We start from the raw sequence: 22804 nt of genomic DNA, 5'->3' as shown, positions 1-22804 counted from the left end.
GGCAAGAGCAGCTATTCTATTTTCATATATCTGTGTATCAAACTCCCCTGTTGTCAGTAGACCACGTCAAAGGTATCTGAAGAAATATGTAAGAAAACAAAGCAATATGGCCTAGACCAAAGGATCCAGGAAATTAACAGCTAATTTCTACTTCTTCAATTTTGGCAAGTTTTGGAAGCATGTGCTTCTGTACCTCTCAGTACAGGATTAACTGGAAGAGAAAAGGAATTTGGACCATGCCACTCTGGTTTCTGGGTTGGTTTCAGTGAGGAGATAGTATTGGTGGTCTTAGTAGATAATATGTGAAGATCTTTGGATCTTGAGGAAACAAGGTTTTTCTGATTCCTTGATCTTTCCACCGTCTCTGACACTGTTTCCCATTCTTCATCGTTACAAACGTTAGCCGAGTCTGGGATTGGTGGTGGAATGTGGACATAGCTCCACTCCTTTTTAACAGCTAGGTCAGTGGTTCCCAAACCTGGTCCTGGAGGTGCCTCAGTCAGTCAGGTTTTTAGGATATCCACAATGGATATTCATGAAAGAGATTTGCATGCAGTGGAGATAGGTCCTTAGGGCTAAGGTGGGAAATTTCTTTTCAGAACCTCATATGCTCAGGTATGAATAGAGGCTGAATATCATCGGCTATCTGTATATTTGGGCGGAACACCCATGCTCTATCCTTGCTTCACTTTGGCTACTGCTAGGGTTATCTGCAAAAATTTCTAGTGTCATCATCAATATAGTGTTGCTGAAACATCATGGATAGGGGACACTTAAGCTTTTAGGGGGCAATTCTACAATAGGAATGGGCCCCAGTAAGGCAGGGTTAGAGCCTATTCCTGGTTGGACACTCGGACACCCAAGTGTCCTTATAAAATACAAGCAAACACTCGGTAACAGTGCATCTACCTACACCTGCTATGGAGCTGGTATATTTTGTAAGTTGCCCACCTAAATGCCAGCCCTGCTTATGGCCGGCCCACGTAAATGCTCCCCTTACAAATATGCACTATGCCATATTTGTAGATTACCAATGAAGTGCCCAACCAGCATTTTCACAGGTAGGTGCACACTTAAGCGTGAAAATGTCAGTATCCAGTACACTCAGCAACTGGTCATAGAATTGCCCATTTAGCTACTGCTGCTAAATGAAGGCTTTTGAATATTCATCCACTAGTGATTTTGTTCTGCTGTTCAATACTCAAATGTCCAATCTTTTGGATTAACCTATAGAGCAGGAATAGTATAGTCTAGCCCCTGAACAAACAGACCTATTTTTCAAGATATTCAGAATGGATATTTATGATACTTATGGCTAATTTACATAGAGGGCTACTTACTAATGGCTAGTTTATGCTAATGACAAGGCCGTGCAAGCTCTGTGGCACCCCCCCCAATTCTAGAAAGTTGTGCACCCAAATTTGTAACTAGTGCACAAATTTGAATGTGCAAGCTATAGAATGTCAGTTGCATGCACAATTAATTTAATAATGAGCCAATAGTTGATGTCAACAAGCGATAATAGGCTATAATTGGCTTTAATTGGTGGTAATTGGCTAACTAGCACCAATTAGCAGTTATGCACGTAACTGCCTTTAGTCAGTATTCTATAACATGCACTCAAATTCCAAAAGCACACAACTTCAAGGAAGATGTGGAACTGGAAGGGGCATGGACGAGTCAGGCAGTTATGCTGGCGGGTTATAGAATACCTCAATTTACACACTTAACTGCCTACAGTTAGGCATGAGCTTTTACGCCAGCCACTGAGCTAGCACAAGTGCTTGCACCTAATGTTATGTGCGTAAATGCACTGCCATCATAGAATTTTTACTTAGCGTGCATCATCCCAGCATCTAACTTTAGGCAATCTTTACAGAATTATCCTCACAGAGTAAGCTAAGGCAGTTAGCACATGCTAAATGTTAGTAATGATTCCCACAGTTTGGTTATTCTAGAAAACACATTAGTTTGCTGTAGTCGAGGACCAGAGTTTTCAATCTTTGTCACAGAACATTTAGGAACTGATTCAGTACATTTTTTTTCACATTTTGAGGTAAATTTTCAAAATATTGGTTGGGACCTTCATGTGTATAATTAGGATTTACATGTATGGACTGGCTGAACGCTTGTAAGTGGGTTTTCAATTACCTACAACTGTGCGTGCACTTTCATAGGGTGCATAAGCTTGGCTGAAGAAAACAGAAGAATTCAAGGGTTGTTGTGTATATTTTAAAAACTGCATGTGCAGATGCTTGCCACCAACATAAATAATTTACATCCCTGTTTTACACTACTTAAATGTAGTACATATATTTAATATGTAATAATTTGATTTTCAGATTGAACTTGGACAGTACCTTGTGTTTGAAAATTAATTTGTTTTTTGTAGCCTTTAAATTAAGCATATAACTTTGGGGTCCTTTTACTATGCTGCGCTAAGAAATGGGTATAGCGCATCCAGACATAGGTCTTTCCTGTGTGCTAAGCCCACTTCTAGCGCAGCTGTCAACAAGGGATTTTTCTATTTGTTGTATTCAAGGCTATGGGCCGCTGTTAGCATTAGTGTGCAGCCATTTAAAAAAAAAAATGTTCACAAGAGTAACCTATTGACTCCTATTTAGGAGGTGCTAAGAGCTCCCGTAACATGGACATACTAATCAGTTAGTGCTGCGATACTGTCACTGTGTTAGCTGAGTAGCGCATCCGTACCCATTCTCAGGCCCTGACATGCCCCCTTCAACCCCCCCCCTCAAATACTGCATGCCGGATTCTGCATATAGCATCTAAAATGTTGGCATATCGGAACAATGCACGTAGCACTATTTTATAAACCGCATTTACAGTAAGATGCAGTTTACAGAAAGGCGCATAGGCCGGGGAAATGTGCATACATTTAGGCATGGCCATTTATGCCACTGAAAACACAGTGAAAATGCCCCTGCCTACATGTATGCGTGTTCCCCCAAATTCTATAACAACGCATGTAAACTTGATTGACGCTCTGACACGCCTATACTTCTCTTTTGGCCACTGCCCCCCTTTTCAGCTACACAAGTTGGAATTTACGCATGCCTCTTTTTAGAATATGCCTAAAAGAAGCACAAGTAATTCCAATTATAGCCAATTAGTGATAATTAGTTATCAGCCAATTATCATGACTAATTGGCTCATTAATCAATTGAGTAGTGCATGTAAATTGGCCGCGCTCACAATTTAATGCGCGCTACTCACCACACCTTATACAGAAACCAGCCTATAGTGCCCACAGATGACAAAACTAATGCAGAATGCTTTAGTGTGTTCTGCAATAAGCTATTTTTCCTGAGTTAGAGGCGCGTTAGCCCCCAATGCAGCTTAGTAAAAGGGCCCCTTTGTTCTTAGGCACAGCTAAGCCCTCTGTGTCAGTGGGGAAAAAAAACAGGCCCTTAGCTGTTCATCAGTCCTTACATATTTTTACAGGCATACGCTAGTGTTATTTGCCTTAATACAAAAAATGTTAAATCGGCTGATATGGCAAGAAGTCAACTCTCCTTCTGATTTTACTTCCTACCTTGCAAGTACCTTCATCAATTTAGATATTGTTTTCTTCTTTGATCATTTCTTACCTTCCTGATTCCAGGGCAATGTCTTGTCCATCAAAGGTGAAGCATAGATGTTGAATTCAAGCTCACTCTCCAGATTAGATGTTTGTCTGTGGTTTGAAGGTCTTAAATAACAGAGAGAGGGAAAGACGACAACAATAGGCAAAAGAATAAGTCTATTTGCTTAGATCTTATTGAATGTTTATCTGACAAAGTAATGTACTGGGTTCAAAGCCTGTTGATGTTTGTTGTTAGAGTGGCATGATGAAAAGTTTCAGGACCTTGCAGTTGCTTTACAGCTGCTTATTCAGCCAAAGATGCAGTAAAACGTTCTTGTCTTTCAAGCGATTAAGCATTTTTTTTGTTAACAGATCTTCTGGGTGACACCTAGCATAGAGGCATTGAAAACAGTAGTGACAACAGCAATCAGATATCAAAATACAAATGAAGCATGATGCAGTGCTCTGAACTGTATCTCCTACTAGTTCTTATACTTGAACAGTGATTCAAAGAAAGAAAAGCCTCCATCTAAAAAACAACAAAAAAAAATTGCATGCAATTATTTTTGTAGTCTCATGTCCTAAATGTCTTCTATCCTTCCATAATTAGAAGTATCTGTTAGTCATTAATTCCCAGGTTAGATTATATGGATTTCACATTCAACAAATAGCATGTAAATATCTTGTGATGTTTGTTTCTGTAAATATATGAGGAATAATTTTATAAAGGTTTTTTTTGCATGTATATGCTAGCATATGCACCTAAAATGCTGCTAATAAGATCACTCATGTGTAAAAGCATGCATGACAAGAACTCATGTACTTTTACATGACTTGGGTATAGATATGCTTGGGAGTGGATTTGGGGTGGAGTGTAGGTGGCATCACAATTTATACATTAACATCTGCTCCTGAGCAGGTGTCAATATATTCAAGTTCATTTTACCCACAACATCAGCACGACTTGTTTTGATATTTTATAAAGACACATAGCTGCTTTTGTAATATAGGCCCAAAATAGTCATCTAGTTGTCCTCCCCATCTAGGCAATCTATGATAAAATTACAGTCATAACAACTATTGTGAGTAGGTTAGCTCCCAGACTCTCAACATTTCATACCTTTGGGCTTGTTCAATGGCTTTGCTATGCACTACCATATAAAGCAGGGCCAGATTAATACTGGAAGGAAGGTGGTCTTCCGGTGGAGGTTGTGGAGACAAGGACTGTGTCAGAATTTAAGAAAGCATGGGACAGGCATGTGGGATCCCTTAGGAAAAGGAGGAGTTAGTGGCTACTGAGGAGGGGCAGACTGGATGGGCCATTTGGCCCTTATCTGCTGTCATGTTTCTATGTGTGTGCAATTTTAAGAGCCATTTATAGAATCTCGGGGTTAAATCATTTTCACTCTCCATTGCCTATGCTACAAATCAGATTCCAATAGTGAACTGCCTGAACGAGTGAGATATAAGGACCATGTGACTAACACATAAATTTACAAAATTTTACGTGTAGCGCCCCCTTACAGGGTGCTCCTGGATCCAGGGTCCGACCTAGCAGGACCCTTTCCGTGAAGAAGTACTTCCTCAGATTACTTCTGAGTCTATCCCCTTTCACTTTCATCTTATGCTCCCTCGTTCCAGAGCATCCTTTCAAATGAGACTTGCCTCTTGTGCTTTTATGCCACATAGGTATTTAAATGTTTCTATCATATCTCTCTTTTGCCTTTCTTCCAAAGAGTACAATTGAGATCTGTAAGTCTGTCCCCATACGCTTTATGATGAAGATCACTGACCATTTTAGAAGCCACCCTCTGCACCGACTTCATATTGTTTATATCTTTTTCAAAGTTGCGGTTTCCAGACTCCTTAAACTGTACTGTTCCCTTGGGTTTTTGCAGCCCAAATGCATGACCCTGTATTTTTGAGCATTAAATCTAAGCTGCCAGATTCCAGACCATTTCTCTAGCTTCGCTAAGTCCTTCCTCATGTTATCCACTCCACAAGGGGTGCCTATGCTATTGCAGATATTAGTAACAAACTTTACCAGACAGCCTTTCAGCAATATTGCTTACAAAAATGTTAAAAAGAACTGGCCCAAGAACACAACCTTGCAGCACACCACTGGTAACGTCCTTTTCCTCAAAATGAGCTCATTTACTACTACCCTCTGTCGCCTTCCATTCAACCAGTTCTTAACCCATTTAGTCACTTTAGAGCCTATACCAAGGGCACTGTGTTTATTTATGTGGAACTGTGTCAAAGGCTTTGCTAAAATCTAAATACACCACATCTAGCGTTCTCACCACATCTAGCGCTTTCCTCTAATCCAACTCTCTGGTCACCCAGTCAAAGAAATCAATCAGATTTGTCTGAAAAGACCTGCCTCTAGTGAAACCATGTTGCCTTGGGTCCTGTAATTCATTGGATTCAAAAAACTTTACTATTCTCTGTTTTAAAAGCATTTCCATTAATTTACTTACTACAGAAATCAGACTTATCGGCCTGTAGTTCCTAACCTCTTCCTTACTTCAGCTTCTGTGGAGAAGGACCACATCACCAGTCCTCCAGGACCACTTTCAACTCTAGAGAAGCATTGAAATGGTCAGTCAGTGGAGCCCCTAGAACTTTCCTACGTTCCTTCAGTACCCTCTGATGTATGCCATCTGGCCCCATCGCATTGTCCATCACTCAACAAAATCAATTGGTAATTCCGTCATTTTGAGAAATCCAGTTGGATACTATAAGACAATCCATTTTCTTGGTTCAAGGTCCTGAATTATGGAATAAATTGCCATTACATCTATGTTTCTCATCATCTTTGGCTAATTTTATGAATGATTTGCAAATTTTTTATTTACAGAAGGATATAGCTAAACTCTTTTCCATTCGGTTGGCTCCAGTTGTGTCCTGGGCATCACAAACCTCCCCTTCCCTCTTGTGTTTTCCTTTCTCTCGTTCCTGTCATAATTATAGTTCCACCCCTTCCCCCATGGTCATGTTCACATTGCACTATTACTTTACCTTTAACGGCTCTTGTAAGCTGCTCAGATATTGTTTGATAGGTGGGATATAAGCCCTAATAAATTTGAAACTTAGTTTAGCCACCTCCTCACAGACATAGTCCTCTGAAAATCATTCAATATTTGCCACCCCGCACTACGGAGACCTTCAGAGCAGTTTACAATCTAATATGATAGAAAGAGGAAGATAACATTACTAAAAAAGGACAGGACACAAAGGGGTAGTGGGGATAGGACTACAACCACGATAGTAAAGAGGGTAGAGTACAACAACAGGATAGCTCTGTTCTGTCCAGCTAGTCTTGAGTGACTGCCCTCTAAGAAAGAAATCTTATTGATAAGCATCAGCAAAAACATGTTTTAAGATCGGTTTTATCTTCTGCAATCCTGCTCCCTGCCCTTCAGCTGTGAACACAGAACAAAAATATTTGTTAAGCAGTTCTACCTTATCTTTATCTGCTTCTACATATTCCTCCCCTTCACCTTTGTGTCTCACAATGACACTTTTGCACGTTTTCCTTTCACTAACATATCTAAAAAATGTCTTGTCCCCCCATTTTACTGTATTGGCTATTTTTTTCTTGCATTTGCATCTTTGCTTTCCTGACTACTCTACCAGCTTCTCTTAGCTTTTCCAGATATTGTCACCTGTCTTTCTCTTTCTGCGATCTCTTGTAGTTTATAAAGGCTAACCTCTTTTTACTTATCTTTTTATCTACTTTTGAGAAGGCTCCTCTTCCTCTTACTTTTATTCACTTTCCTTACATAGCTCCTTTCAGTTGCCCACTGCTTTCCTACTTCTTCTAGATGTTCACTTTGAACTTAGCAGTGAACTGACTGCCCTCATGAGCCAGTGAAACAACAGTTTCTGAAACAGTTTTCAAATCATCAGAAATTATAGTTGAAAACATCAGCAAGGAAGAATTGATTTCATGAACAGCATCCCAAAGAGACTCTAAGGTCACTGTATCTGGTCTTACCCAATTCTTACACCCCAATAATTGAAGCAGGAGATTTTACAGTACCTCTCTGATGTTCCGCTATCAACTTGGACAGCTTCTCTTGGACAATTCCCTGCTTTGGGATAGCTCCACCCTGAGGAAATGAAATCGCTAATAATGGACTCCCCCCAACTGCAACGATGAAGAAAACCCCTCGGGAGAATCTGCCACTCATTGTTCCACCTCAGTGTCTCTGCTTCTGGGTGGAAAGGGAGATATACAAGTTCAATGGGGCTAAGCAACGCCCCATTTATACTGCCGCCGGCTGCTCCAATCACCGGCTCAATAGACGAGAGGAGCAGGGTAGATAAAGCAGTCCCCCAAAAATACATCCAGCATCACTTGTCGAAGTGGAGGTCCTGGTGGAGATGGGACACTCTGAACCTTTCTCTTCCGTTTGCCCATCGAGAGCAAAGTTTACTACTCCGCAAACTAAAAAAAACCACTGGGTAAGTCAGAGCATCCCACATATACGTCTTATACAGATGCCATCTTAGATCAGAAATCATGAACTTTTCAAAAAGAAGAGAAGTTCTTTTTCTTAAAGTAATTTTTCAATATAAGCACTTTATCTGTTTCAGAAATAAATACAATCAGACAGATGGAATAATATTCAATCTTTCCTTGAGAGGATTCTAAAAATCCTGATAAGATTGAAACTTTGAGGGGTAGTTAGATCATCACCACCACCCTCCTGTTAACTCTGAAATAGATTTCTGAGAGAAATAATAACAGTTAGAGAACAAAATAGACTCAGAATTAGGAATAGCCAAAACCTCCTTAAGATACTGCCAAAGTTATTCAAAGTTGTTAACTCGCGACAGGATTGTGAAAAATTACAGAAGGACCTTACGAGACTGGGAGGCTAAATGGCAGATGACGTTTAATGTGAGCAAGTGCAAAGTGATGCATGTGGGAAAAAAGAACTCGAATTATAGCTACGTCATACAAGGTTCCACGTTAGGAGTTACGGACCAAGAAAGGGATCTGGGTGTCGTCGTTATCGTCTATAATACACTGAAACCTTCTGCTCAGTGTGCTGCTGCGGCTAGGAAAGTGAATAGAATGTTGGGTATTATTAGGAAAGGTATGGAAAACAGGTGTGAGCATGTTATAATGCCGTTGTATTGCTCCATGGTGCAACCGCACCTTGAGTATTATTTTCAATTCTGGTCGCCACATCTCAAGAAAGATATAGTAGAATTGGAAAAGGTGCAGCGAAGGGCGACTAAAATGATAGCGGGGATGGGACGACTTCCCTATGAAGAAAGATTAAGGAGGCTAGGGCTTTTCAGCTTGGAGAAGAGACGGCTGAGGGGAGACATGATAGAGGTATATAAAATAATGAGTGGAGTGGAACAAGTGGAAGTGAAGCGTCTGTTCACGCTTTCCAAAAATACTAGGACTAGGGGGCATGAGATGAAACTACAGTGTAGTAAATTTAAAACACATCGGAAAAATTTTTTTCTTCACCCAGCGCATAATTAAACTCTGGAATTCATTGCCGGAGAATGTGGTGAAGGCGGTTAGCTTGGCAGAGTTTAAAAAGGGGTTAGATGGTTTCCTAAAAGACAAGTCCATAAACCACTACTAAATGGACTTGGGAAAAATCCACAATTCCAGGAATAACATGTATAGAATGTTTGCACGTTTGGGAAGCTTGCCAGGTGCCCTTGGCCTGGATTGGCCGCTGTCGTGGACAGGACGCTGGGCTCGATGGACCCTTGGTCTTTTCCCAGTGTGGCATTACTTATGTACTTATAAACAAACATCCTGGAAAGTAAATGGGTAGCAGGAAATTGTAAAATATATAAATTTCAATATCTAAAATGATTTTCAAGTGACTCCATCTTGTTATGCAAGGACAAACTATCATGAATTCCAGTGACCTGGGTGGCTTGCAAAGCAGACATCTGAGTCTGAAAATTCTTGGTTTCAGTACCCATCTTAGAGAGGCAATCATTCACAAAGGAAAACGTATCCACAATTTGAGTAGAGAAGCCATATAATCATTTAATTAATTTATTTTATTTATTGCATTTTGTATCCCACATTTTCCCACCTATTTGCAGGCTCAATGTGGCTTACATAGTACCTTGAATGCATTTGCCAACTCCGGTAGAGAAACAAATACAAAGTGATGTTATAGTCGAATAAGGTTCATATGTTACAGACACATTGGGAATCGTAGAGAAGAAGATTTATATAGTGTTCATTACGAGTTTTAGTTACATTGTGTTGCAGGGTTCAGACACTTAAGTTGGGTCGGTAGGGTATGCCTTTTTGAACAGGTTGGTCTTTAGTAATTTCCGGAAGTTGAGATGGTCGTACGTTGTTTTCATAGCTTTTGGTAATGCATTCCACAGCTGTGTGCTTATGTAGGAGAAGCTGGATGCATAAGTTGATTTGTATTTGAGTCCTTTACAGCTTGGATAGTGGAGATTTAAATATGTACGTGTTGATACGACTGTGTTTCTGGTTGGTAGGTCTATGAGGTCGGTCATGTATCCCGGAGCCAGTGCAATTTTTCTCGGAGGGGTTTGGCGCTTTCGAATTGCATTTTTCCAAATATAAGTCTGGCTGCTGTGTTTTGAGCAGTCTGAAGTTTCTTTATAAGCTGCTCTTTACATCCCGCATAGATTCCATTGCAGTAGTCAGCATGGAAGAGCTGTTCTTGAAGTGTAATGTAACCATTTGTGTGCCTGACTCAATCCTGCTTGTTGATGGAAAAATAACTTGTGTACCTGATTGTAACTTGCCTTAAGTTCGGAATTGGAAAATGCGACAAACTAAAAGTAAAATCCAAATCTAAGCCTGCTGCTTGGAATCAAATAGTAATAGCAGAAGCAGAAAACAATCATGGTTCAGTAACAAAAACCATACTTTATTTATCAAGAGACAGAAACTGTATCAAGGTTTAATAGCTTCTGGGGTTGAATAACCAACTGCCAAATACAGTGGTGGAAATAAGTATTTGATCCCTTGCTGATTTTGTAAGTTTGCCCACTGACAAAGACATGAGCAGCCCATAATTGAAGGGTAGGTTATTGGTAACAGTGAGAGATAGCACATCACAAATTAAATCCGGAAAATCACATTGTGGAAAGTATATGAATTTATTTGCATTCTGCAGAGGGAAATAAGTATTTAATCCCTCTGGCAAACAAGACCTAATACTTGGTGGCAAAACCCTTGTTGGCAAGCACAGCGGTCAGACGTCTTCTGTAGTTGATGATGAGGTTTGCACACATGTCAGGAGGAATTTTGGTCCACTCCTCTTTGCAGATCATCTCTAAATCATTAAGAGTTCTGGGCTGTCGCTTGGCAACTCGCAGCTTCAGCTCCCTCCATAAGTTTTCAATGGGATTAAGGTCTGGTGACTGGCTAGGCCACTCCATGACCCTAATGTGCTTCTTCCTGAGCCACTCCTTTGTTGCCTTGGCTGTATGTTTTGGGTCATTGTCGTGCTGGAAGACCCAGCCACGACCCATTTTTAAGGCCCTGGCGGAGGGAAGGAGGTTGTCACTCAGAATTGTACGGTACATGGCCCCATCCATTCTCCCATTGATGCGGTGAAGTAGTCCTGTGCCCTTAGCAGAGAAACACCCCCAAAACATAACATTTCCACCTCCATGCTTGACAGTGGGGACGGTGTTCTTTGGGTCATAGGCAGCATTTCTCTTCCTCCAAACACGGCGAGTTGAGTTCATGCCAAAGAGCTCAATTTTTGTCTCATCTGACCACAGCACCTTCTCCCAATCACTCTCGGCATCATCCAGGTGTTCACTGGCAAACTTCAGACGGGCCGTCACATGTGCCTTCCGGAGCAGGGGGACCTTGCGGGCACTGCAGGATTGCAATCCGTTATGTCGTAATGTGTTACCAATGGTTTTCGTGGTGACAGTGGTCCCAGCTGCCTTGAGATCATTGACAAGTTCCCCCCTTGTAGTTGTAGGCTGATTTCTAACCTTCCTCATGATCAAGGATACCCCACGAGGTGAGATTTTGCGTGGAGCCCCAGATCTTTGTCGATTGACAGTCATTTTGTACTTCTTCCATTTTCTTACTATGGCACCAACAGTTGTCTCCTTCTCGCCCAGCGTCTTACTGATGGTTTTGTAGCCCATTCCAGCCTTGTGCAGGTGTATGATCTTGTCCCTGACATCCTTAGACAGCTCCTTGCTCTTGGCCATTTTGTAGAGGTTAGAGTCTGACTGATTCACTGAGTCTGTGGACAGGTGTCTTTCATACAGGTGACCATTGCCGACAGCTGTCTGTCATGCAGGTAACGAGTTGATTTGGAGCATCTACCTGGTCTGTAGGGGCCAGATCTCTTACTGGTTGGTGGGGGATCAAATACTTATTTCCCTCTGCAGAATGCAAATAAATTCATATACTTTCCACAATGTGATTTTCCGGATTTAATTTGTGATGTGCTATCTCTCACTGTTACCAATAACCTACCCTTCAATTATGGGCTGCTCATGTCTTTGTCAGTGGGCAAACTTACAAAATCAGCAAGGGATCAAATACTTATTTCCACCACTGTACCTCATAAAAGATATTTCTGAGAAGTTAATTTCATCCAATTTAATCTGTCAAAAAGAAACCAACCTAAGCACAGATGGAATCTTTCAACCAGAAACTATCTCTGGAAGTACATGACCAGGCATGGACATAGTGCCACTGACCACAGCAATGGAGCTAAGTCCTTGCACCACCCCAGAGATGGGAGACAATGGGTGGTGGAGGGGTGGGACCACCTGCTATGCTGAGAGAGAAACAACTGGCTCAGGAGTTAAAGTTCCCACAGATGAGTCTGTTATCAGAACTTGAGACCCTGCTAGGAAGTGTTTATCTAAGGGCCTCGAGGATGGACTAGTTCCCACTACTATAATTTTACGCTTCCTCATATCAGCCCAATTTTTGCTGAAATATAACAAAAATACTCTTACCAAGAAGAACAAATGCTATCCCAGTTAGTCACACAATTTTCTTAATTTCTGTCTCCACTAACCTCTGCTGGGTTCCAAAGGGACTTGCTACTACTATTTATCATTTTCTATAGCACTACTAGATGTACGTAGCGCTGTACACTGATGATACAGTTTTTATTCAAAAGAGCTTACAATCTAATCAAGACAGACAAACAGGACAAATAAGGGAATTACTTCAGGTGAAAATTATAAAACAGACATGGGTACTGAACAAGTGAATAGGAGTTAGGAGTTAAAAGCAGCCTCAAAAAGGTGGGCTTTTAGCCTAGACTTGAAGACAGCCAGAGCTGGAGACTGACATACTGATTCAGGAAGTCTATTCCAGGTGTATGGTGCAGCAAGATAAAAGGAATGGAGTCGAGTTTGCAGTGGAGGAGAAGGGTAAAGAGAAGAGAAATTTACCTGATGAACGGATTTCCTGGGGAGGAGTGTAAGGGGAGATAAGAGTGCAGAGGTACTGAGGAGCTGCAGAGTGAATGCATTTGTAAGGCAATAAGAGAGTTTGAATTGTATGTGGAAATGGACAGGGAGCCAATGAAGTGACTTGAGGAGAGGGCTAATATGAGCACAGGGACACTGGCAGAATATAAGTCAAGCAGAAGAGTTTTGAAGGGGAGAGAGATGGCTTAGTGGGGTACCTATGAGAAGCACGTTGCAGTAGTCTAAGCGAGAGGTGATAAGAGTGTGGATAAGTGTTTGGTAGTGTGCTCAGAAAGGAAAGGACAAATTTTGGTGATGTTATAGAGAAAGAAATGACAGGTTTAAGCTGTCTCTTGCTTGTGTGCAGAGAAAGAGACAGAGGAGTCAAAGGTGACCCCAAGGTTACGAGCTGATGAGACAGGGAGGATGAGAGTGTTAGCCACAGAGACAGAGAATGGGGACGAGGAGAGGTGGGTTTAGGTGGAAAGATAAGAAGCTCAGTCTTGGCCATGTTTAGTTTCAGATGGCGGTGAGACATCCAGGCAGCAATGTTAAGACAGGCAGGCTGAGACTTGACCTTAGATTCCTGTTGAAATTTCTGGTGTGGAGAGGTAGATCTGGGAGTCATCAGCATAAAGGTGATACTGAAAACCATGGGAGGAGATCAGAGCACCAAGGGAAGAAGTATAGATAGAGAAAAGAAGAGGTCCTAAGAGAAAGCCCTGAGGTACACCAACTGATAGTGGAATAGAAGTAGAGGAGGATCCACCAGAGCATACACTAAAAGTGCGATGGGAGAGATAAGAAGAAAACCAAGAAAGAACAGAGCCCTGAAATCCAAGTGAGAACAGTATATCAAGGAGTAGGTAGTGATCAACAGTGTGAAAAGCAGCAGATAGATTGAGAAGGATGAGGATAGAATAGAGACCTTTGGATCTGGTCAGGAACAGGTCATTGGAGAGTTTACCAAGGGCTGTTACAGTTGAATGAAGAGGGGAAAGCCAGATTGTAGCAGATCAAGAATAGCTTGATTTGAAAGAAAGTCAAGACAATGGCTGTGAACAGCACGTTCAAGTAGCTTGGATAGGAAATGGAGGATGGAGATGGGGCAATAGTTGGAAGGACAGGCAGGGTCCAATGAAGGTTTTTAAAGGAGTGGTGTGACTACGACATATTTGAAGGCATCAGGAACAGTCGCAGTGGACAGTGAAAGATTGAGGATATGACACATAGAAGGTATGACAGTAGGAGTGATAGTGTTGAGTAGATGGGTCAGAATAGGATCAGAGGAACAGGTAGTCAGTTTGGAGGAGGTAAGAAAACGTGCAGTTTCCTCTTCAGTGATTTTAGAAAAGGATGCAGGGGTTGAATGAGGGTTGACAGAATGGACTGAGGAAAGGAGAGGTGGAGGTGACTTGGTTGAGAACTCAAGGTTAATCTTATGAAACTTATCATAGAAGTAGTTAGCCAGAATCTGGGGAGAAAGTGAAGGGGGGAGGGGTTGTAGGTGAAGGCACTTTGAGGAGCGAGTTCAGTGCGGCAAAGAGATGTCGAGGGTTTAAGCCAAGAGAGTTTGTCAAGTGGACGTAGTATTCTTGTTTGGCAAATGAAAGAGCAGACTGAAAGGAGGTCAGCAAGAATTTGAAATGTATGAAGTCAACATGGGCAAGGGATTTCAGACAAAGGTATTCAGCAGAATGGGCATAGGAATGTAGGTAGGGATTCTAGAGGTCAACTAAGGTTGGGGTTTAGTACGCCTTATAGAACGGGGAATGGGAGGAACGAGAGTATCCAAAGCAGAGAAGAGAATAGTATTATATGAAGAGACAACCTCATTGACAGACTTGGATAACATAGTGGTTGAGAAGAGGGTTGAAACACTGGTGGAGAGAGTACAAGAGCCAACTGCCTGAAGATTCCTAAATGTATTGGTGGAGATTGGATGGGACTGGTGGGGAGGGTGTTTAAATGTGAAAGTTATCAGATGATGGTCAGAGAAGGAAGAACTGAGGTGCAGAAACTGGAGAGCGAGCAGCTGGAAAAGAGGACAAGATCAAGACAGTGGCCATTCTGGTGAGTAGGGGTAGTGGATCGAAGATTGAAAGAGGATGTTAAAGCAAGAAACTGAGAAGCATAAGAGTCAGAGGGATCATTAGCATGAATGTTAAAATCCCCAAGAATGAGGGAAGGAGATTCAAGAAAGAAGGAAAGCCAGTAGTCAAAGTCAGTAAGAAAGGAAGAATGGGACATCAGGGGGTCGATAAATGACTGCTACTCAGAAAGGTAGAGGAGAGAATAGATGGATGGAGTGGACTACGAAGGAAGAAAAGCTGTGAGACTGAGGTGGAAGATGAGGTTTAAATCTACAAAAGAATGAGAATAATAGCCCGACACCATCTCCGCAGACAACTGGAAGAGGAGTATGGGAGAAAATGTAACCTCCATGACACTACTACTACTACTACTACTATTTAGCATTTCTATAGCGCTACAAGGCATACGCAGCGCTGCACAAACATAGAAGAAAGACAGTCCCTGCTCAAAGAGCTTACAATCTAATAGACAAAAAATAAATAAAGTAAGCAAATCAAATCAATTAATGTGAAAGGGAAGGAAGAGAGGAGGGTAGGTGGAGGCGAGTGGTTACAAGTGGTTACGAGTCAAAAGCAATGGTGGCAGTTAAAGCAGAGTCTTCAGGGCAAAGCCAAGTCTCAGTTAGGGAAAGCAGATGGAGAGTACGAGAGAGAAGAGAGTTCGTGGATGTAGAAAAGTTTGTTGGAGACAGAGCGGGCATTCCACAGAGCACATGGGAAATGTAAAGAAGAAGGGGAGAGGAAAGGAACAGAAATGAGATTGGAGACATCACAGTATGACCTGCACGAATAGGATGAGACCTGATGTGGAGGACCAGGATTGGGACTGATATCTCCAGCAGAGAGCAGGAGAAGGAGCAAGAGATTGTGGAGAATAGTATAATAGCGATGAAGATGACATGCACTCAGACAGAATGGAGATGGTTGAATGAAAGGAAGGAAATGTTGAAGCTTGAGAGCTGAGAAGATGGGAGAAGACAAAAGGGATAGTGAGATGATGGGAGCAGAAGGTGGGCAATGTGGTCCTGAGGTATTGAAACGAGTGAAGCCTTATCTCCCACTCAACACTTTCCGGAACCTGATACAGTCTACTGTTATTACCCACGTCGACTACTGCAACAGTGTCTTTTTAGGATGCAAAACTCAAATACTGAAGAGACTCCAAACTGCCCAGAACACGGCTGCCAGACTTATTTTTGGCAAAATTTGAAAGTGCATCACCTCTTCGAGCAAAGCTTCACTGGCTCCCCATCAAAGAAAGAATAAATTTTAAGATCAACACAATGACCCACAAGATTATCCACGGAGAATCCCCTGGCTACATGAATGAATTGATCGACCTCCCTGCTAGAAACAGATCTATTTCTTCACAAACTTATTTTTAAAAAATTTATTTATTTATTTTTTTGTTACATTTGTACCCCGTGTTTTCCCACTCATGGCAGGCTCAATGCGGCTCACATGGGGCAATGGAGGGTTAAGTGACTTGCCCAGAGTCACAAGGAGCTGCCTGTGCCTGAAGTGGGAATCGAACTCAGTTCCCCAGGACCAAAGTCCACCACCCTAACCACTAGGCCACTCCTCCACTCTTAGCTTAACTTATCTTAACCTACACCTTCCCAATTGTAGAGGAATTAAGTACAAGACCTACTAGGTATCCAGTTTCTCCTTTTTGGGCAGCCAGCTTTGGAATGCTATACCCAGACCAATCCGATTAATAAGTGACTTTGTGCCCTTTAGAAAAATGCTGAAAGCTCATCTCTTTAAGCAAGCCTACCCAAATGCCCCAACCTAATCTCGCCAACTTCCACTCCCAACTCTGTTCTGACTTAAATACCAACCTCCCATCCTTCTCTTTCCATCTCTCCTTAATTTTATCCCTCCTTACCCTTTCTCCCAAATTACACTATCCTATCCTGTCTACCCTCTTTTATCCTAGTCATATTTTATCCAGCTCAACTTATCATATACTACTAAGCCCAACTTTACATTGTTTTACTACTGTTTTATTAAAATTCTATTAACTTTGTATTTCAAATTACAATGTAAGCCGCATTCAGCCTGCATTATGTGGGAAAGCGCGGGGTACAAATGTAATAATAATAATAATATGTAGTGGTTTTAGATGGAGAAAGAGATTAGAAAGGGACAGCACCAAGAAGAGAAACTGTACTGGAATCTTTGGGAATAGCAGAGAAAAAACATAAACTGTAGCGAGAAAATATTTCGGCATGTGGCATCTGGAGTGGAAGCTCTGGATGGATCGGGGTGGACTCGGGAGTCACCCCGGAGAAGGCTGTGAAGATATGCAGATGGGCTGCAGGTCTTCCACAGCACCTGGATAGCAGCTGGAGGGAGCGCTGAGCACCTGGAGTGAGGTCCTGGATGGATTGGGGTGGACCTGGGAGTGACCCCGTTGGGCTCAGGCTTTGACCTTCTTGCGTTGTTAGATGCCCTTGTAGCTATGTGCTTCCTGTGGGTCCTGAGATGCCATCTCCCTCCTGCACTCTATTGCTTGGATTGCCGACACACCTCCAGCTTCTGTATGTGAGTAGGTTCCTAAGAAGTCGCCAGCTTCTGTGAGTGAGTGGATTCCTGAGAAGGTACCAGCTTCTGTGCATGAATGGATTCCTGAGAAGCCATCAGCTTCTGTGTGTGAGTGGGTTCCTGAGAAGCTACCAGCTTCTGTGCATGAATGGATTCCTGAGAAGCCATCAGCTTCTGTGTGTGAGTGGGTTCCTGAGAAGCTACCAGCTTCTGTGTATGTGTGGTCCCGGTCACCTTGTTCCTGAGCTTCTGTGGCCCTGCCTACTCTAGTTCCAGTACTGCACCGGATGTAGACCCTGTCTGGTGCCAGCCACGTTTTTCTGCTTACCAGAGATTAGTCTATTGTAGGCTTCCACTATGAACCAAGGGCTCACAACCCAGAAACAAAACTGACGCCCAGAGTCACAAGGAGCTACATTGGGAACTGAACCCAGTTCATCATGATCAAAGCCCAATGCACTAACCATTAGGCAACTCCTCCACTCCTAAGACAAGAAATCATAAAAAAAAAGAAACCATAATTTAACCAGTCCACAATTTGAGGAAGAGTATACCAAAACCTTTCCAGAAATAAACATATACACAAGAAAACTTACATGACACGGTCAAAAATTGTCCAAAATTTCACACACTATACATTATCGAGGCTATAGACAGGCAGGGCCGCTGAGAGACTGGGCCGGGCCCGGGGCAAGGCCACCCCTGGGGCCCTGACCCCGTGCCCCACCTGAGGTCGTCGCCGCCGTGCCGCACACCCGCCCCCCCCTCTGTCCGCCACCGGGCCGGGCCCCCTGCATTGAAATCATCACAGCGCCTCACCTGTCACCTCGCTCTGTGACTTAAAGCGCAGCAGCGGCAGATCGAATTCGCCTCCCTTCGGGCCTTCCCTCCCTGTATCCCGCCCTCACGGAAGTTACATCAGATGAGGGCGGGACACAGGGAGGGAAGGCCCGAAGGGAGGCAAACAGTGTTGCCAGGTGGGCGGTTTTACCGCCCAATTGGGCGGTTTTCCGCGACCCGCCGCGGGAAATTTTTGCCCGCGGCGGGTTGCGGTTTTTTGGGCTGGTTTTTGTGCTTCGGGCGGTTTTTTTAGGTGGCTTTTTCGGCCGCGGTGGGCGGGGTTAGTGACGTTTTTGGGCGGGGTTAGTGACGTTTTTGGGCGGGGTTAGTGATGTGGGAGGCGGGGTTAGTGACGTGGGAGGCGGGGTTAGTGACGGGGAAGGCGGGGCCGATGACGGCGGGGGCGGGGTTGATGACGGTGGGGGCGGGGGTGATGACGCGGGGGCGGGGGTGTCAGGGGCGGGGTTTGAGTTTGGGCGGGTTTTGGGCTGGATTTTGGGCTCCTTTAGGCTGGAAAAATATTTTCCACCTGGCAACCCTGGAGGCAAATCCGATCTGCTGCTGCTGTGCTTTCAGTCATGGAGGTGACAGGTGAGGCGCTGTGATGATTTCAATGCGGGGGGCCCGGCCCAGTGGTGGACGGAGGGGGACGGGTGGGGACTATGGCACTGGGCCCCCCTTGGAGGCCCGGGCCTGGGGAATTTTGTCCCCTCTGCCTCCCCTTTCGGCGGCCCTGTAGACAGGAAAAGGAAGACCAGTCCTTTTGAATCACCTTGTCATTCAAAAGTAGTTTAATTCTTATAATTGCATAACCATTAAGTTACACAAACAGGAAAACTGAAAACAGTCCAGGCCTAAACTAAACCCAGAACAGAATGAAAACAAAAAGAAGTCCCTCTAGTTTCTTGCATGGGGGTGAGGGGAGAGATAATTATGCATTAATCAAACATGTCCCCTCCTAGTTCCCTTTCTCTCTCTCTTCCTTCTTCACAAGAGCAGGGGCAGCAGGAGCAGAAATGGTAAGCTGATAGGTACAGTGACAGACAGCAGACACACCCTCCAATTTCTCCGCCTCTCCAAGCTGGCATACATACTCTCCTCTCCGAGCTGGCATACACTTTCTATATTGGAAGCATGCCCGAGGGAGAGGAGGGGAAGAGGTGCATGTGGGGACACTGAGCACTTGCTCACAATATTTATTCTTTTGATTCTACACCACTGCTTTTATGTTCCTGGAATTTTATTCAGGACTTGAATTGAGGGGAACACAGTTCCTCTTGTTCGTTGAAAGTTAAAAACAAAACACAAGTTCCACTTGCTAAGTAGGATTCCAGGTAGGAGAAACAAACAGAAAGCCTTGATCTCTTCCAATCTACTTTACACAACCAGTCCACATGGCGAGGTGATGGAATAGCTGTATCCATATGCAGTACAGAAGGGTTCAGTGTGAATACAGCACCTATCACTTTAGCTCCTGCCCCTGTTGTTAACTTTCCAGCATAAACTCCGTATAATGAGAATTGGTAGGCAGTGGCGTAGCCACAGGTGGGCCTAGGTGGGCCAGGGCCCACCCACTTAGGGCTCAGGCCCACCCAACAGTAACACACATTTAGCGGTAGCTCGTGGGGATCCCAAGCTCCGCCAGCTGAAGTCATCCCCCTGATAGTAATTATAACACTTCACGATACTGGCACCTGTGCATGCTCAGTTTTCAGCGCATGCCTAATGCAGACTGCCAAAGTGGAAAGAAGCGTGTTCCCGCCAGCTCAGATATTTTTCTGGTGGGGGTTGGGAAGAACACTTGGTGCCCACCCATTTCTTGCCTAGGCCCACCCAAAATCTGTTGTCTGGCTACGCCCCTGTTGGTAGGTGATGTGCAGGACAGGCAACACACAGAGTGAACCTTCTTGACTCCCCCTATACAAGGTGAGGAGAAACAGAGGCAGTGGAATGGAATGGAGTGAGCCACTGAGGCCACAGCCGAAACAACATTTTATTCCAAATAGCATCAGCACCTAGGGTGTTTGGGATAGTGGTAGAAATTGGTTTGCTTGCTGCCCTTCACACCCCCTAACTAAAAGATGTTCTGCTGCTCCTGCAGAGAATATCAGTCTTTACCAATCTGCAGACACAGCTCATGCTGACTGAGAACAGCAGGGGAATACTGGCATCACAGTAACCTGCACTATTACCCCCAGTGGCTGCTATGTGCAATGGTAATTTATTATTTGAAATTCAAAACTATCATACAAAAATAGAAACACACAGTAAAATATTCATAACATTCAAAGCACCTCAGTCCACAAATATAAGGGGCAAAATTTCAAAATTTAAAGAAACATTTTTTCCAAGTGTAAATGCCTACACTGTAATACAATAAGATAACAATAGCTAGAAATCAAGCTAACAGAGTGGAGGAGTGGCCTAGTGGTTAGAGCACTGGTGTTGCAATCCAGAGGTGGCCAGTTCAAACCCCACTGCTGCTCCTTGTGATCTTGGGCAAGTCAATTAACTCTCCATTGCCTCAGGTACAAACTTAGATTGTGAGCCCTCCTGGAACAGAGAACTATCCAGCATACCTGAATGTAACTCACCTTGAGCTACTACTGAAAAAGGTGTGAGCAAAATCTAAATAATAAATAAAATAAACAGAGCACTAGCACACCTAAGAGAAAGAAATGGAGAGTTTACAAAGCTCACCTAGAACTCAGGAAGGCAGTCTAAATAAGAGGGTTCACGGAATATATATGTACTGGACTGATCTTTCACATAGAAAACTGAGACAGAATAATTCCCCAAGGCCATTATTTTAGAGAAGTATTACTGAGATTTTAAAGGGGACATGGTTTGGGCGGATCAAAATCTACATGTACATTCCCCATTTTACAATAGGGCATACAAATATACACAAGCTACTCCTGCCTTGGAGCAAATGGAACTTTGTTAAGGAGCTCTTGGGTAGCCAATTTTTTTAAAATATACATAAGCACACACATTGCCTTTTAAACTAGGTGCAATATATGTGCTTACTGGTAAAAAAGGCCCATTTCTCAAACCAATGAAACAGGCGATAGCAAGGTTATCATCTAATGGCGATTATGTTTTTAAGGGAACTGTTAGGAAGAATGTACTGTGATGATAAAGAATAATTGGGAAGGGTGTATAATAAGTAATATGGTCCAAGGGTATGACATGTGGATTGTTTTCTTTTTTTTTAATCTTTCTGTTTTAATTTTTATTTATAGTATATTTCCAAAAAGCTAAAGAGTATGCAGAAATTAAATTTTTTTATTAGAAATACTATGTAAAAAAGGCCCGTTTCTGACACAAATGAAACGGGTGTATGTTTGAGAGAGTGTGTGTGAGAGTGACTGTGCGAGTGTGTGTGTGTGTGACAGAGAGAGAGTGAGACTGGGTGCGAGTGTGTCTGTGAGAGAGGGAGTGTGTGTGATTCTCCTGTCTCCCCTGTCCCCCCCAGCCACCCTGCGAGTCTCCTCTGTCCCCTGCCCCCCTCCAGCTACCCGAGTCTCCTCTCTCCCCTGCCCCCCCTCCATCCACCCAGCGATTCTCCTCTCTTCCCTGCCCCCCCAGCCATCCAGCGATTGTCCTCTCTCCCCTGCTCTCCCTCCAGCCACCCAGCGATTGTCCTCTCTCCCCTGCCCCCCTCCAGCCACCCAGCGATTCTCCTTGCTCCCCTGCCCCCCAGCGATTCTCTTAGGTCCCCTGATTACCTCTGTCGAAGCGACCGCGTTATTGAAAGCCCTGCCCATCTCTATCCTTTCCTTCGAGTTTGTTCCCTCAGAGTCCCGCCCTCGCGGAAAGAGGAAATGACGTCAGAAGGCGGGACTCTGAGGGAACGAACTGGAAGGGAAGGCTGGAGACAGGCAGGGCTTTCAATGATGCGGCCGCTTCGACAGAGGTAATCAGGGGAGCAAGGAGAATCGCTGGCACCCCCTCTCCCGCTCGCACCCGAGTCGTCGGTGGACCTGTCCCCCATCCAGAGGCCTGAACCCGGCTCCTCCATGATGGACAGCCGCCCATGCCATCCATATCCTGCAATTCGTCTGTGTGCGAGTGTGTGTGTGTGAGAGATAGAGAGAGAGAGAGAGTGTGATATATATAGAGAGAGTGTGTGAGACAGAGACAGAGTGAGTGTGAGAGAGAGACAGAGAGTGTGAGAGACAGAGTGAGTGCGTGTGAGATAGAAAGACAGTGAGTGTGACACAGTAAGAGAGAGTGTGTCTGTGAGAGAGAGAGAGAGAGAGAGAGTGTGTGAGAGAGAGTGTGTGTTTGTGAGAGAGAA

At 43.6% G+C, this 22804-nt stretch overlaps 1 protein-coding gene across 1 annotated transcript in view; it reads right to left on the bottom strand.

The window, feature by feature from the left end:
- Positions 1-22804, bottom strand: part of WDPCP (WD repeat containing planar cell polarity effector) — an 846895-nt gene that overhangs the window by 47971 nt on the left and 776120 nt on the right. The window contains exon 18 of the mRNA XM_030196158.1: positions 3609-3709. Within this exon, the coding sequence (XP_030052018.1) occupies positions 3609-3709 (101 nt within the window). The remainder of the gene's footprint in view (positions 1-3608; positions 3710-22804) is intronic.

This window comes from Microcaecilia unicolor, chromosome 3 (assembly GCF_901765095.1).
Source record: "Microcaecilia unicolor chromosome 3, aMicUni1.1, whole genome shotgun sequence".
In the NCBI taxonomy this organism is placed as follows: domain Eukaryota; kingdom Metazoa; phylum Chordata; class Amphibia; order Gymnophiona; family Siphonopidae; genus Microcaecilia; species Microcaecilia unicolor.
The sequence above is the reverse complement of the archived record's forward strand: the minus strand, read 5'-3'. Positions and strand labels throughout refer to the sequence as shown.